Below are 17210 nucleotides of genomic sequence, written 5' to 3' on the forward strand. Positions count from 1 at the left end.
TTATTCGTGCATAAAAGTACCCCTGTATAGCAAGGGTAACGTTAAGTTTAATTTAGCGATTCAATACAAATTTGGCGCCAAAGAAGCTTTATTTGAATCTCTCCATATCATGAGGAAAATTTCTACATTATTTTGCAAAAAAAAAATTTTATGATATTATAGGGATCGTTCTCATAATATAAATAAAAACCATCCCTATAATAGTATGGGTACAATTTCTATACCATCATGGGAACTATTCCTATAATGCACAGCAAAACTTCCAATAATTTCCTTTCTCGTGCACAAAAATAAACAGTTTTTAAAATGATTCTGTAAATTCTTTAACTTCATTTTATATTCATGGTTATTGAGTTACTAAATTATGGAGTAGTATGTCTGTATATGGGAGAATATGATATGATATGATACCTTTAAAGTATACTGCACTATACCGTGAAAGGAAAAGTAATAGTATAGTAGTAGAGAAGTGAATTTGCACTTTCGACACGCAAAGCGCAAAAGATCTCTCGCATTAGCAGCTCACGTCGTCTACAAACCTTTATGATTCGTGAGTTCTTAAACTTTCTCTCTCATTTTCTCTTTCTGTCTTTGCAATTTAACCACTCGTGTCGCCTGTTCCGGGGTGTATATGAATCCAATTTAAAGTAAGAAGCGAAGCGAAGTGAAAATAAGAGACAAAAATACTCTTGAGGCTTCTTTTTCACGGTTCTTAAAAAATAAACGCTTGCACAGCATAAATGACTCAGTATATATACTCACGATTTTACATTTATGTTAAATAATAATTTGAATATCCCATAATACTCATATTTGTTTCTCTCCAGTGAACGAAATTATTTTTTTAATTTTCTGCACAGTCAGACTCAATCGATTTTATAAAGTTGGTAGTTTTTAATAAAGATTACGTATGTTATTGTGGGAAAAAATTTAATAGCTATAAATTTACAGCTTCCAATTGGAAAATAAATTAAAAGCAATTTATTTTCCAGGCGTATAAATACACTGTAAAAAATTCGGAGTGATTAAGAAATTTATTTAAATCCACATTCACTCCGATTCGGAGTTTTAATGTCAAAATAAACTTTCCTTCGGAGTGAATTTTACTCCAAGGGAATTAAATAAATAAACAGTTATCCGTTCAAGATTTACTCCGTTAATTTTTTGCAGTGTAAAAATTTGAAATGACGTAATTGGTGAATAATTTTTAATTCAAAATTATTCCACACGAACTTCATAGGTGTGTGAATATAAGGGGTAAGGGTTGAATGTAAGTTCATACACGCACGTAAGCGCATAAGACGAGAACTCAGGAAGTATTAAGCCAGCCATGACGTTGCAGACTTGCCGTGTACTTTACCAACTGGATATCTTTTACGTCGTGACGAGGGTGTGAGGGTAGTGTATTTAACTGGCGTACTCTGGCAAGATCTTAAGGTTTGTGTCAGTTCTGCTACTGCTACTACTATTGCTACTGCTACTGCTACTTTTCAGTCCACTTATTTATAACGTGTGCTAATTCATAAAACCATGCAGCTATTAAAATATTAACGTTGATACTTTTTTTATTGCAACTCAAAGTTATAGAACAGAACAATTTAATCGGATTTATAATTTTTATAAATAGTTTACCGGCTGTATGAAAATACCAACTGATTTAAATTTTTTATCATTCATCTCTATATCCTTATGAAATTTTTAATAGTTTTTCTTTAAATGAGAAAGGAAATTTTAAAATCCTTATTTCTTATTCTCAATGATAACTTTCAATCCACTTTTAATTTCTCAAGGATCTCTTAAAACTTGTTTTTTTTTTTATGAGCAACCTTATAAATCAATTAATCATTTTTTACGGTTATTAAATACCTAAAATTATTTCCGTTAGAAAAAAAAAAAGTTTTAAATAAAAATAACTTTTTATTATGAAAAAGTTGTTAAAACCGGCAGTACATTGTCTTGAGAAGACTTTTAAACTTGGGTATACTTTTTTAACCCTAAAAACGTAACTATACCGCTCCGTTAGTTTATTCAACTAAAAAAAGAACAACCGAGTTTGAAACAGTAAAAAGTGGACGTGAATACAATTGTCTCGATACATATTTTCCATAGGCTAAGATTTTAAATAAATTTTCTAAGAATTTTAGAAATTTTTTATGCACATACATTATTATTATTTCTCTCTCAATTTTCAATGTACTGAAAAATTTTTTAAAATTGTGGCTTACCTTTTAGAACCATGTATCGATTTATTGTCTAAAATGGCGTAATCTAATGGAAAAAAAAAAAAAAAGAAAAAAAACTAACAAACCACGTGAAGGATAAAAATAACGAGGCAGCAAAAATGAGTGTAACATAATATAGCACAGGAGAAAATTGATGTAGAATCTCTTTATCCAGTTTTACGCTAGTGAAGCCAGGAACCAAGATCCGCTACTGTAATATTATATACACAGACGTTGAAGCAAAGAAAGCACCAGACTTGGGAGTATTATATTAGACAAGACTTTATTCTAGACTTCGATCTGCTTTTTATTATCATGGATAAGTTATTTAGCTTATCTTTGTTAGTTTTAGATTAAACTCTGAAAAATTTTAACATATTCTATCCCATCTAGTATTTTTCATTAAATATTCAATTCAAAATAATATCAGGTCTCTATAAAATTTAATTTTTCAAATTTTATAAACTTTCAAACCTCCAGGTCAAATAAGACACCATTTTAGAAATAGTAAATTTTTTTTCACGTTCACAGACTAGTTTTTACGCTATACAGAAGCTATCCCAAGCAGCTCGACCATTCAAAAATTTTAGTTTTAAAATTTTTTTTTTTTTTTTATCAATTTTACTCCACATTTTTATTCTGCTGTTTCATACGAATTTTTTTTAAACTACAAATTTTAGCCGCACAACTCAGTGGCCAACTTACCCCATCTTATGGATACTGAAAAAAAACATTATTATTTTTTTTTTTTTTTACAAAATAATGCTTCACTTTGCCTCAAGCATTTGCAGATTTAATGGTGTCTAATTTTGCCCCAGGTTTTTCTATAACTTTTTGTGGCAGTTAAATGTTAAATGTATTTGACTATAAATGGAGAAAGAGGTAATAAAGATGTTTAATGAGTTAAAAAAAAAAAAATTAGATAAATGTGTTAGAGAATAAACAAACGAATAATTAGTATGACAAACGATGAAAATTTCTCAACAGTCAACGGGGTTATTAATCAGAAAGACTAGAAGATGCTCCGATGATCTTCTTTAAAAATTATCGCTGTATTCTGAGATAGTCTATTATACTGTAGAATAGACTTTCTGTTGACGTGAGTCGTGAAATGAAATAAAAGTAAGATAAAAGACTGAGAATATTGTATTATCTAAAATAGACGAACGGAAGGAATTTAGTAAATTGATTAAGGCTCTTAATTAATTGGCTAAAGAAGTACTGAGCTGTTTCAAGTTAGTTCGTGTTTGGAATTCAAGTATTCTAGCTCATAAAGTTTTTCAACATTCAAGTGTTGAAATTTTTTTTTAATTAAAAAATTGAGGATTTTTTTCAGCGATCGTTTTTTTTTTAATGCCAAACTATTTTTAAGAAATAAATTCTCGATAAATTCGTTAAATCTTCTTCTTCGATGACATCTCTTATAATTTATTCAATATCAGAATTTACAATTGCTAAATGTTCATTGAAAATTTATAATTAAGTTTATTTTTAATGCAACTTGATTTAATTCTTGTTGGAAAAATTATCATAAATAATTGATGATGTAGAATTTAAGTGAACTGAGTAAAAATTATCCGTAACTTTTATATGAATTACTGTAAAAATATTTTAGCGTACGGAGAGAAATTTTTCTCGTTTAAAACGCTATGGTGTTTTATAGTAAAGCCAGACTATTGGCCACCAGCAGAAATTTGAATAAACGCATGCAAACATTACGGTTCCGTGCGTTTTCATCCCGCGAAAAAAAATTCAACTGTTTACTTGCGCTTTTCACAACTAATTTGGGTGCTTGTTTTTCAGGAAAATTGTGAAAATTAAATCGAAAGATAATTCGTAGGGGATATTTTGTCGGGGATTTTTCGTCGCGGGATAAAAACGCTCGTTACAAAAAATTACTATGGCCATAGTGAAATAGACAACGATTGCATCACAAATTATCCTCTAAAAATTTACTGCGAATTAGCGGATAGTCACTATTTCCGCAGCTATAAGTATACTACTAATTCAATCAGTGGTATACTTATAGCTGGTTCCCAGTGAATATTCACTAATTTGAAAAAATTTCACTGATTCATTTTTAGAGGGTACTCAAACCATCAGAAATTTTTCTATGATCATACATAGTAATTTCTGCATGTGTTTATTTGAATTTTCATCAGGTGGCCATCATGGACCGGCTTTGCTATGACACCATAACATTTCAAATAAGAATAATTTTTCCATGTATTGATCGAATGATTTTCAAACAAAGATGCGTTTAATAAATAGGATTTTTTCACTTTTTGTTCAACGACCAATTACTTGTTAATCGAATTTGAATAACTTATAATGTAATTGCTGCGTACTTAAATAATAAAATGTAAATTTATACGGTCGACTGAGTAATTATAAAATAAACCGAGATAACAAAATAGAAAAAAAGTAAGTAGATCAGCCGCGATAAAAATAAACGATCGTACAATCGATTCGCGTGCAATTGATGAAAGTTACGTTTGTGAAATCAGATTCATCACAAATTTGCATACGGCCATCGCTTAGCCATAAAATCCGCTGTAAACCACAAGATTTATCGCCTCGCGTGGCTCCCGTCGAACCAATTAGAGTTACTGCTACTGAATCGGGTGACTGCGTTTCTCCGCTTGACAAGCTTACGCTCTTTTTATTTTTATTTTGAGTGTCTAACATAACAAATTGCTGCTATTTTATTTTTTGATAAATTATTTCAACAAATTAAAAATATTTATTTTAGATAAATTCATTAAACATATAAAGCACCTTAAAATAAATTCAAATTAAAATATGATAATTTGTAACAAACTCGATTTTAATTACAAACTACACTTTTTTCGTCGTTAAAAAGTAGAATAAATAAAAAAATTCCCTCCAAATTTATTGGATGTTTAATCCCAAAAAAAAAAATCGGTCTATCGGTTGACCCTGCGAGCCAGCCCCAAAACTTCCCGCTGTTTTCGAGCTTCTTGAGCTCGAAAATACTTTTGTATACCTTTAGGTTTGGAAAAAAACCGTTTTCAGCATTTCTTTCTCCAATGATATTTCTTGAACGCATCAACGGATTGAGATGATTAAGAAGGCAATCGAAGCGTTTTATTAAGTTCTAGAGCTTATTAGATTCTGAAATTGATCATATGAGTCACTTGAAAGATAATCGAAAAAAACCGTTTTTTACCATTTCTTTCTCCCATGATAACTCTCAAACGAATTATCCGATTTTGATGTTTAAGGTGGCAATCGACGCGTTTTATTGAGTTCTAGAGCTGATTAGATTTTAATATCGATTGTATGAGTCGTTTCTGAAAAATCAATAAAAAATTAAAAAAAAAAATTTTTTTTTTTTTTTGTAATTGGTCAATATCTTCGAGTCTACTTGATCAAATGATCTGAAATTTTCAGAAAAGTTGATGGCCAAAAAGCTCTTTCGATTGCCGCCTTAACCATTCAAATTAGTTTTTTAGTTAAAAAGATACAAAGAGTTCACACACACACACACACACACACACACACACACACACACACACACACACACACACACACACACACACACACACACACACACAGACATTCGGATATCATTCTGAAAATAGTCAGAATAGCTTCCTAGGACGTCAAAACGTCGACATCTGATGAAATTTCGATTTTTGCAAGTCGGGGTAAAAACAATAACTTCCCAAATTTTTCGAAAATTTTCAATTTATTAGCGGGAAGTTAAAAAAATATCTAATAACGATTTTTACATTAAATACTATAATAATATTATAATTTATATTTTTTGATGGTAAAATAATTTACATAATAGCGTTAGCTTTGATACTTTCATAAAATCGATTTCGTTTACGTCAACACTCAATAGTCTATTGAAAAAATATATAAAAGGTTATAAATCTCCGTTACTTCGGATATGGTCCACGTCCGAGATTACCTTCTTTTATATATATATATATATATGTGTATTTTTTTTTCCTTTTAGTTTCTTATACACACAGACCCGATTGCTCGCCTTCAGCAGCTCGCTCGCCATCTCAAAAACACCGGAACCATGGAAACTTGTTCTTCTTCTTAATTTTTTTTCTTCGTTTCACTTGTCATCCTTAAATTTACCACCTCACATCAAATTCCTCCAGCTTCCGATCCATTTTCTTGATCAAAGTTACGCAAGCGTAGCGCTTAAGATTTTCCGACGAACGTTGTCGCAATTTCGTATCCGTCGATTTTGATTTACGCCGACAAACTTGTTCACCATTTTTCAACTCTAAACCTTAGTTGAAAGTTCGGCAATTTAGTGTCAACATTGTTGGTAACTTCATTAATTATTTTACATTCTAGACCTTAATAGTGTTATTGAAACCTAACAATATATAATTAATTAATTTACAATTAAAAAAATCAGTTTGACCTAATTTCTTTCAATCCTTCAACAAAAGTAATTATTAGTTTTTTTTTTTTAAACTTTAATTAAAATTTTACTCCTAAGACATGAGAGAAATATTTCGATAGATTATAAGATATTAGTTTTTTTCCGAGTGTTTAAATTGGAAAAAGTTTTATTAAAATACCAGCGACAAAATCAAACTTTATTGACCTTTGAAAATGACGTGAAAATTTTATCTAATTAAAAATAGATTATAAACTTTGAGGAAGTTAGATCCTGATAATTTAAAGTTATAATAAAAATTTTCCAATAATTTTTATCTATAATATCATTCGCAATGTAGAATTTCAAAATTTAAACCTGTCAAATTCCAAGTTTACTTTTGTTGAGTTTTCATAAATTACGGGCCAGCTTTTCAAACCGGGCTTAAATTAATATTGCTAGTATATCTATACATTATATATATAGGGAAAGGGGTCGGGGCAAAGAGAGGTAAAATCTTTTTATTTTTAATGATATGCAAAGTAAATACACAAAAATTTCAGTTGCCGTTGGAACAACAAAATTTTCATTTTGGCGGAAGAAATGAGATATCCTCTAAAAAAGGCGAAAAAAAAAATTTCTGTATATTCACTCAAATTCATCAAATTAAATTTTTTTGTGAGCAATTTACATAAAAAAACATTACATTTTACACAATTATTTGATGCAGAAGAAGAAAAAAAAATTTTACTGGTTTTTATCATAAATCAAAAGCCATCGAGATTTTTTGATTGAAAATTGATTTTGAAAAAATTTAAAAAAAATTTTCCAAAACAATACTCAATTATGTTTACAAACGTGATTTTGGAATATTTAAAAAACATTTAAAAAAATAAAATTTTGAAGGTACCCCATTTTACCTACCCTACCCCCTTTTGCCCTACTTCCCCTATACCAACGATAGTAATTTTCACTCGGTTTGAAAAACTGGCTCTAATCGATACCAATTTTGAATTTAAAACCTCACGTAATCGTATAATAAATTTTTTGTTTAACGTTTAAAAAATTAAAAAAAAAAATCCGTCATAATTAATTTTGACTTTTATGTGAATGAGAAAAAGTTTTTGCATAATCAATCTGAGACAAAATTTAAAAAGTGTCAAATTTACTGACGCAAAAGTAGAAAATTTTTACGCCTCTCTTGTATTATAATCTACTCAAAGACAATAGTTAAATAAAATTATAAAAAATCATAATTAAACGACTTTTCTCAGTATTTATTATGTAAATACGACAAATGAGTTGAATATTACATGAGTTTAACAATTTTCTTTGACAACATTGTCCGAGTAACAACGGCTGTTAAACTTTACGCACTGTTTGGTACGTCAGTGGTGCTGTAGGGCACATCGAGATAACCGAGTACTAACTACAGAGAGACTGTGGCTTTTGTGACTCGGACATGAGTAACACCCTCAACTCACCTCATGTGAAGTGCAGCTCACGTAAATTCTACGCACACACATTTTCAACTCGTCCAGGCTGGTGTAACTCAACATCGCCAAAGTTCCATCGTTTGCTCGGTTCTCTCTTTAGTTCTTTGTGCTCTAACTGTTATCGCACCTCGATTCTCGGTCTCGTTATGTGACCACACACTATTCTGTCCACTTTTTTTGCAATAAAATTTACTAAAGTAGAGTCAGTTGTTAGATCCGTTGAGTGAAATTGTAGACCACTAAATTGTCTCTCATCAAAGCCATCATTCTTTTTGTGTCATCTAAAGTGTTTTCTTTGACATTTTTCATTCTATTAATTTTAAAATACATTCCAGAAGTTTTTCATTGCAAAATAAATTACTTATTCAGTATTTTTTGTCAGTTGATTTTTTTCAACAAAACATTTCTTAAATTGATGAAAAATGAAGAAGATTTATTATTTTTTTTTTTTTAATTTAAGTAAAAAAGGAATCACGACTTTTCACTTGTAATTTGTGGATTTACGAGGTTTGGTTGTCAGCCAGAAAACATAAGACAGGTATTACACTGGAAGAAAAACTAGAATGTCCGTTACGTCGTTGTTTCTCCGTGGTCGAGAACATGAAATTATCGGATCTTCTCGAAGAGTCTGTTGGCAAGAAACTACTTTAACGTGATGTAAGAGACAGAATTGGTGAGAAAAATACAAGATAGAAAAATGTTGAATTTAAAGAGTTAACGATCCAATCTGTCAATTTTATTTCCAATAAACTTTAAATCCAATTAACTTGCGAATAAACGTCGGAAATTTTTATTTGTAAAAGTTACGTAGTATTACTGTTATTTAAACATTTAAATTCGAAAATTATAAAGCTTGATAATTGATTAACTTAATTTTTTAATTGTAGTAACAGACTATGAAGACTGGCAGCGTAAATAATTTGATGAGCTCAATTGAAAAAAGGTTTCAAAGCCGACGATTATAGATACTAAATATTGAAATATGTTTTAAATTATTTGATAGAATTACTAATAATGTTAAATTATCAAAAATAACGTTAAGATCTAAAAAAAATGTTGGAAAATCCAAAATTGCACGACTCAATCGCTCATTTTATTTTATTTTGAATCATTACTTATAATTTTTTTTATTATGAATTTTCATTCAACTTTTAAACTATTGATTTGATTTTTTATTTCTTAATTCCAGTTTAATTTTTTTCTTTTTATTTAAATTTTTCTTAAATATCCCGCATTTTGTTGTAGATGTCGCTCTTTTCTTTCAATTCTACAGTTTTACGCTAGTGGTGCTGCTAGTAGTTGATGGGGAGAAATAAGGAAAAAAAAAATTTACTTTTGTAATAATAACAACAGTAAAAATAAAAATGGCCACTCAACTTTTCGTTAATAATCAGGTTTACGTTTTTAATTAATTAAAATTTAACTAAAAGGATTTAGACAGAAATTTTCAATAGGGCTCTTGTGATCAAGAATACAAAGATAATAAAAAAAAGTTAGGCCGATTGATTGTGTCTATCGAGAGTTATTTGGTTTACTAAGTTTCATACAGGACAATTGACGACTCGTGTCACGGATTAAAATAATTTATATTTAATTAATGGAATAATTAGGCAACTTAATGTTGGGTCGAAATTATTCTTTAATAAATTGTCTTTGTGTTGGTATACAATTTGACCCATTTTAGTGTAATCGAAAAAGTCTAGAGATAAATTAATGTGAGTGAATGAGTCAAAAAATTTAGAGCGATCATAAAGCACCTTCAGCGCTTTCGCGCTTGAGGTGTGCAATAATAGTTACAGAACCCCGAGTCTGTCAGATTGAATATTTAACAGATCATCAAACTTAAAAATTTACTTATTCTCTATTTATATTGAAGTCAAATTGATTACCGGTTGCTTGTAAAATATTTTAAGAATCTCTTGAAATAATTATTATTTTTGAATCAAATTCAATTTATACTAATTTTGTGACGTACAGCTGATTTCCGATATTTTAAAAATACAACAGAATTCGAAAAATTTATCAAATATTTTTTATCAAAATAAATATATTGAAATGTTTAAAAAAAGTCCGAGTGTCAAAATTTTTTCTCACTCTCTAAAAACAAATTTTTTATTTATTTATATAAATATGCGTTTTTTCATAGGACCAATAAAAAATAAACATACAATGTCATGTATTGTATGGGTCAAAAAAAATAATTCGGAATATTTATTTTAGTTTTTAACGTGTATACATATTTACATCAACGATTTTATCAACTCGCGTACCGCAAACAGTTTTATTTTTGTTTCCAATTATTTTTGTTTATTTACATTTTTTATTTTTTAAAAAACTTGGAGCATCTACAAAAAAAGTCAGAAAACTTAGTTTTTTATAAAATAAAATGATAAAAAGTTTTTTAAAAAATATTTAAGACGATAGATTATTGTTGAAGAAAAAGTAACTTGGGTCTTTCAAAAATTCTTGTTAACTAAAAAGGTAATAAATGAGTAAAAACATAAAAAGAAATAAGAAAAAGCTAAGAGATAAAAGATTAAGGGCAACACGGTTGCGTCAGAGAAAAATGATTTCTCCTGGGCAACGGCAGTCTTACATCGCCTAGACCATCTGCAATATATCAGCGAAGGGTATTTATTGTATAACCATACGCTTCTCAGAAGGGCTATCACGTAAACCGTGGGGTTATTGTTTCACTGGCTTGGCTGCTCTCAACCACGTGACTTGAATTCCAAAGCTCAATAATAAAGGACTTTAGCTTTTACCACTGTCTCTTTTCAACTTATTTCCATTTTCCATCATCCAGACATTGTTAGTGTTACAGATTGTTGTTTGAACAAGACATGTATTTGTACTTAAATCTACTTATAAATATATTATTTATCCTCCTCAAAGGACAGCAAAATATAAAAAAAATTTAATTATCAAATTCTTTTAGAAAGAATAAAAAATTTAATACTGTCATTAAGTATTTCAATTAAATCCAAACTTCAAATTAATTTCCAATTTTAATTCCAATCCTTGATTCTGAATGCAGGGTACAATTATACGTGAAATTAATGCATTCAAACCTGTATCTAGAACAAGCCAACCGTGTATCTCTCGGTCAGAAATATATATCTGTGTGTGTTTTTAGTAAATGAGTAAATGCCACCACTCTGTTAAATCCAATAAAACTTTATACAAAGTGAGAACTAAAGAGTTTTCATTTCAGAGACCAAAGTATGAGTTTGAATGAAAGAGAGAGAAATGATGAGGCAGGGATTTAAAGCTAAATATACATAGTACTGAATACATGTAAATATATAAAATATATATGTATATGTAGAGAAAAGAGGCGCGGTTTTGTGGTTAGTTCGGAAACGTTTCGCGGTAGTAACTTGGAATGAGGCGCTAGCTATGATGGAGACGAGGCACGCTACATAGTTAAAACTTTAGACAGGAAAGCAAGTGAGATGGACAAGCTCTTGAGAAATAACTATATATAAGTGAGTATTACTGCAACCAATATTGTTTTCGTGTATATACTTTCAAATATATTTTGCTGTTGGATATTCAAATTTTGTAGTTAAAAATTAAGTTTTCTTATCCATGATGTGACGTACAGTAGGTTGTGCTGAAAATATTTACGTTGAACTAAATAAAAATTTTTATTTACTTTTCCTGTTTGCCTATTTGTTATATTATTTACGAATGTAACATTAAGTTTTGTGTTTTATTGAAAAGTATAAAGTTGTAGAAAAAGGTTTGTGATAAAACGTAAATATATTCAAAGCCTGGGTTTTAGGAAAAAACATAAACTTTTGAGTTCTGCCCGTAAGGCATTTCCTGGATTTTATTTAGATTTTTAAAAATGTATAGAAAATTGGGTGTGTATCTCTAAGGGTTGTAATGGAGACAAAATTAGACATAGAGAAAAAAAGAAAAAAATTGTAAATTCATGACGGGGTTGGAGAACAGTTTATATTCAGGAATTTAGAAAGGAAAATAGATGAAAAGAGGGTCCGGTGAAATCCATCAGACTATATCTCGGCTTTTATCTTTACGAGCGCTCTTATCAGTCTTGTGATCATATACGACATTCTGGTAAAGCCCGAAAAGAATCATGCGACGTGACTCACATCAATATTTGAAAATCTCAAGTTAAACTTGGACGGTCGAGTTAAATGAGCCTTTTTTATTACTATTTTTTTGGACAGTAGGGGAGGCCGGGGCACGACGGCCCACCCGGGGCACAGCGGCCCACTCCAAAAATTTTGTCAAAAAATAAATTTAATTTTTTTTAGTTAAGTAGCGAAATCCGGGGCAAAATGGACCATCAAAAAACTTTTTCCATAAAACATTGTTGATAAAAATTTTTTTTTCAAAAATATATTGATAAAATTTTTTTTTTTTTTAATTTTATGATAAAAATGATTTGATAAGAATTTTTTTCAAAAAAATTAAAATTTGTCAAACCACAATCAAGTAATTTCTAATCTAAAATATAACAAAAACTTTTGGGATTAAAAATTATACAGCAACTTAAAAAATAAGAATATTTTGTATTAATCAACAAATTTTAAATTATTTTAAGAATAATTATAACAAATAACAATTTTTATAATTGATAAATTTTTAAACACTTAGCTTCCTAAAAATATTTAAACAATTAAATAAAAAAATTCAATTAATTATTTTGAGAATAGTTATAACAAATAACAATTTTTATAATTAATAAATCTTTAAATACTTAGCTTCCTAAAAATATTCAAACAATTAAATAAAAAAATTCAATTAATTATTTTGAGAATAGTTATAACAAATAACAATTTTTATAATTAATAAATCTTTAAATACTTGGCTTCCTAAAAATATTTAAACAATTAAATAAAAAAAATACAATTAATTATTTTAAGAGTAATTATAACAAAGAACAATTTTTATAATTGATAAATCTTTAAACACTTAGCTTTCTAAAAATATTTAAACAATTAAATAAAAAAATACAATTAATTATTTTCACAGTAATCACAGGTATATTCATCTGAAAAATCTTCCTCAATACTTGCACAGGAATCGTGAGACCACATTTTGCAGTTATTGCACTGAATCCATGATTCCTTTGATTCAGAATAGAGTCCATTACAATACAGGCAATGGCAATCACTGTCTTCTTTTTGAGAACTTTTTTTTTTTTTAATTTTTGGAGCTTTGTTTTTATTAGTGACTTTTTCTGCTATTATATTTTTTATTTTTTGATTATTTTTTTTTTCTTCCAACTCATCACGGTATTGTTTACTGGTTAAAATCCTCGTCACACCTCGACGTCGTTTTTTTGGCGGGGAGTCTCTTGATGGCAATGGCTTGATGTCGTAAGGTGTTACATAAAACTTCGATGTGTTTTGTCTCATCGTTGCTTTGGATGATGCAGCAGTTTTAGTGATATTTTCAGTAAGAGATTTTTCCATCTCTTCATCGGAGCTTTCGTCAATAATTTGTGGTCTAAAGTACCTAGATGGGGGCCTCAACGATGGTTTACCAGTGGAGGTGGAGGCAATTGGAATAATTACTGGCTCTTCAAGTTGTTGTTGCAGTTCAGGTTTTTCTGGCTCTTGCTGTCTAAGCTCTTGTTGCTCAAGTTGCTGCTGTTCAGGTTGTTGCTCGGGTTCAGGTCCTTCAATAAAATCTGTCTTGCACAAATCACTCAGACTTTGGGTCAGATTTTCTAGTGATTGTTCTTCAGGTGGTTTGTTGCTATTGGTAGTGTCGGCAGGAGCAAAATCTTTTGAGTCAAAAATATCTGGATTCATTGGGTAAATTCCAGTTTTTCGGAAACCATTTATTATAGTTTCAGGCTTTGCTGCTTTATTTAATGCATTACTGAACAGCATTGGCAGAACTTCAGGCGTGACGACTCTTCCTGGGTGCTCTGATAACCATTTTTTTACTTCTTGCTCATAATAAGAAGATATTGGTTTCATTACACTGACATCCAATGGTTGTAAACGGTGAGTGCAATGAGGTGGCAAGCAAAGAATTACAACGTGATGATCACGAGCGTAGTCAATCACATCTAAATTGTTAGTGTGTGTCGTATGCCCATCCAAAATCAGCAGCACTGGATCTTCAGAAGTTGGCTTAACCTGGTCAACAAACCATTGGAACCACTGCAAGAAGAGATCATGTTGCATCCAGCCACTGGAATGACAAAGCCCCCAACTTCCTGGGATTGTATTATTCAACAAGTTGGGTTTCATACGCTTACGAGGAAAAATGAACAATGGTGGTAAAAATTGTCCTGAAGCTGAAACACAAAGCTCCATTGTCACATTTTTACCTCGCTCAGCTGACGTTAAAATTCCAACTTGTTTTTTTCCTTTCTCAACAATGATTTTCCCGTGAGTTTTTGGGACACTACTACAGCCAGTTTCATCTACGTTAAAAATACGATGAGGAAGTAGATTGTATTTTTCCATAATCTGTTTTAGTAAGTTAAAAAAATTTTGAATGACAATCCGATTGAAACCAGCTGCCCGTGCTGCTGATGTGCTTTCAGGTTTGCGTAACGATAAGGTGGGGTTACGTTTCAAAAATCCTTGCAGCCAATCTTCTCCAGCTACTCCATTTACAAATGGATGTTTAATTTGATTTTTTTCAGCGAGCTGATAAGCGAGGATTCTCACCTCGAAGCTTGATAATCCAAATAATCGACTTTCTAAATCTTTTAAATAACTGACAAGTTCGGATTCTTGCACAGGACTAAAAACTGGAGTAAACTTTCTGGGTAGCCCTACAATAAAAATTTTAGTTTATAATTATTTTCTTCGATTAAATTACACAGTAAAAAATTTTACGTTATTATTGCGTCAAAAAATTAATCCATTAAAGTTAGCAGTCGCTTGACAATTTTTTAATTTTTTTTAATAAATTAATTTACTCCAAAAAATTATTCCTAAAAAATTGGATTTTTTATTTTTTTTATTTTCTAAATGTCAATTTTCTTTTCTCATTTTTTTTTTTTTTTGACAATTTATTTGTTAAAAAAATTCTTAAAATTATAAAATATGTGCTAAATTAATTCTCATCAAAGAATTTTGTGTTAAAAATTTTTATGTTAAATATTTAGCATAAAAATTTTTTGACGCATTGATGCAAAATTTTTTACTGTGTATTAATAAAATAATTGTTTTAGATTCTCAATACCTTTCGATGATACAAACTCTATATCATTGTTTAATTTATAAAAATTGGATCGGCGTCTCAGAGTGGTTTTTGGTACTCCAAACGCTTTTGAAGCAGCAAGATATCCCATCTCTCCTTGGTTAACTGCTTCGATAGCTTTTGCCATAGCCAATTCATTCCATGACATATGAGTATTTTTTGATTTATAATTGCGCACCATTTTTTATTTTAGAAAATATGAGAAGTAAAATTAAAATTGTAAAATTTACCGCCGAACTGTAGTGAACCTCCAACACAAATATAGTCATATGATGTACAACTCCATATTTATTTTCAACATTTACAACGCCACTTAGCGACTGTTTCAAAAACTTTACCGACCGTTGATGTCATCAACCAATCGTTTGGCGGTACTTTTAAATTTACATCGTACGGAATTAAAATTTTTTCTGAGTTTCAAATAGAAAATCTTTGTAATTTAATTTTTTTCTAAACAAAGAAAGTGAAAAGGGGTGGGGGAAGTTAAAAAATAATAACTATCATTTCAAAATGTTTTTTTTTTAAATTAGAATAAATGAATAATATTAAAAAAGAAAAAAATTTTTGGTAATATTTTTTTTTTTTAATTATTCTCCAGAAGTGGGCCGTTGTGCCCCAGAAAAAAAAAATTTTTTTTTTGTGGGTTTTGACCAAATTATCATATATTCCCTCAAGATAAGGCACAAGAAAATTTTTTAGATGATCAATAGTAGCTAGAAATAATAACTCGCTTAAGTGGGCCGCTATGCCCCGGTCTCCCCTAATTGAAAAATAACTCAAGCACTCGGAAATTTATGAAATAACTGAAACGACTAAACGAAACATCATAAATAACGCTCGACATTTAAATTAATAAACCAATTCTGTTTTTTTTATAAAAATATATTTTCATGGACTAAAATAAAAAGCAAGACGTGACTTGGTTTTATGTTACAAGGAGTTATATTTTTATATGGATGCACTCAACGTCTGAGCTGACGAGAGAAAAAATAACAAGAAGTAAGAAATGCAGTAAATAATGGTTGCAACAAAAAAAAATAATAAACTCCGTAGAGGCAACGAAAAGTGATGGAAAAAAATTTAAATAAAATATAAAATTTAAACTAAGACGAATAACAAAACATTTTACTGTCAGGTAATAAATGCATAAGATCTACTGTTATTATCCGCTGTGATGAGCTGCGTGCACGTAAAAATTTAAATAGAAAAGAAAGGATTAATAAGACGATAGTGAGACGATGATAAAGAAATGCAACTGACGTCAGACATGTCCGATGTTTGTGAAGTTTGATTGAAACGCGTTTAATACCGTGCTTTTAATTTGCACGAATAGCTTGAGTTTCTGTATAATCGCGTGGAAAATATATATGAATATATTTATATATATATGGGTAATATACCTAGAGCTTGCACGGATGTTCTTTGATACCGTGCATGATACATTATATATATAACATTAATGTAAGTAATGATGCAAATAAAAATCTGATGATGTCGTTTTATTAAAAAATATAGCAGAAATTTTTCTAGAGAATATAAAAATTAAAAAAAAAAAAGTATTTGTCGTTTATCATATATTTTATAGTATAAGTAATATGTCTTGAAATTTTTATTATAAAAAAATTTTCTTGAAAAATATTATAAAAATTAACGAATATAGGTGAAAAGAAAAAGATAAAACACGATGTGGTAAAATGGTTCAGTTTAAGTCTTGGTAAATTTGATCTGAGAAAATTGAAAATCCGACTAGCTTACAAGTAATTTACAATTTTTTTTTTTTTCCTTTTTTTGTATATTTTTTTTATAAATTTCACTTCCATTCGCTTTTCAATATTTTTAAATTTATATTTTTTTACTGATGTAAAATAAAAATATTATAATGGGAAATAAAATGAAATACATTTTCTATGATATTTT

General features: G+C 29.4%; 2 protein-coding genes across 6 annotated transcripts in view; one reads left to right on the forward strand and one right to left on the reverse strand.

The window, feature by feature from the left end:
* The window catches only part of LOC103580376 (nephrin), a 147361-nt gene that overhangs the window by 91176 nt on the left and 38975 nt on the right, over positions 1-17210 (forward strand). Inside the window, exon 1 of one of the 5 annotated variants that reach the window (XM_014443912.2) lies at positions 11493-11578. The exons of the other annotated variants lie outside the window; for them this stretch is intronic. The gene's annotated coding sequence lies outside the window, so the exon portion shown is untranslated. Of the gene's footprint in view, positions 1-11492; positions 11579-17210 lie in introns of those variants that run through there. 5 annotated transcript variants of the gene reach the window in all.
* On the reverse strand, positions 12942-15764 carry LOC128668395 (uncharacterized). The gene is made up of 2 exons (XM_053741284.1): positions 15276-15764; positions 12942-14862 (listed from the first exon to the last, which is right to left on the reverse strand). Exons 1-2 carry the CDS (start codon positions 15472-15474, stop codon positions 13082-13084), a joined length of 1980 nt encoding a protein of 659 aa, XP_053597259.1. The 5' UTR covers positions 15475-15764; the 3' UTR covers positions 12942-13081.

The sequence above is a fragment of the Microplitis demolitor genome, chromosome 8 (assembly GCF_026212275.2).
Source record: "Microplitis demolitor isolate Queensland-Clemson2020A chromosome 8, iyMicDemo2.1a, whole genome shotgun sequence".
NCBI classification, from domain to species: Eukaryota; Metazoa; Arthropoda; class Insecta; order Hymenoptera; family Braconidae; genus Microplitis; species Microplitis demolitor.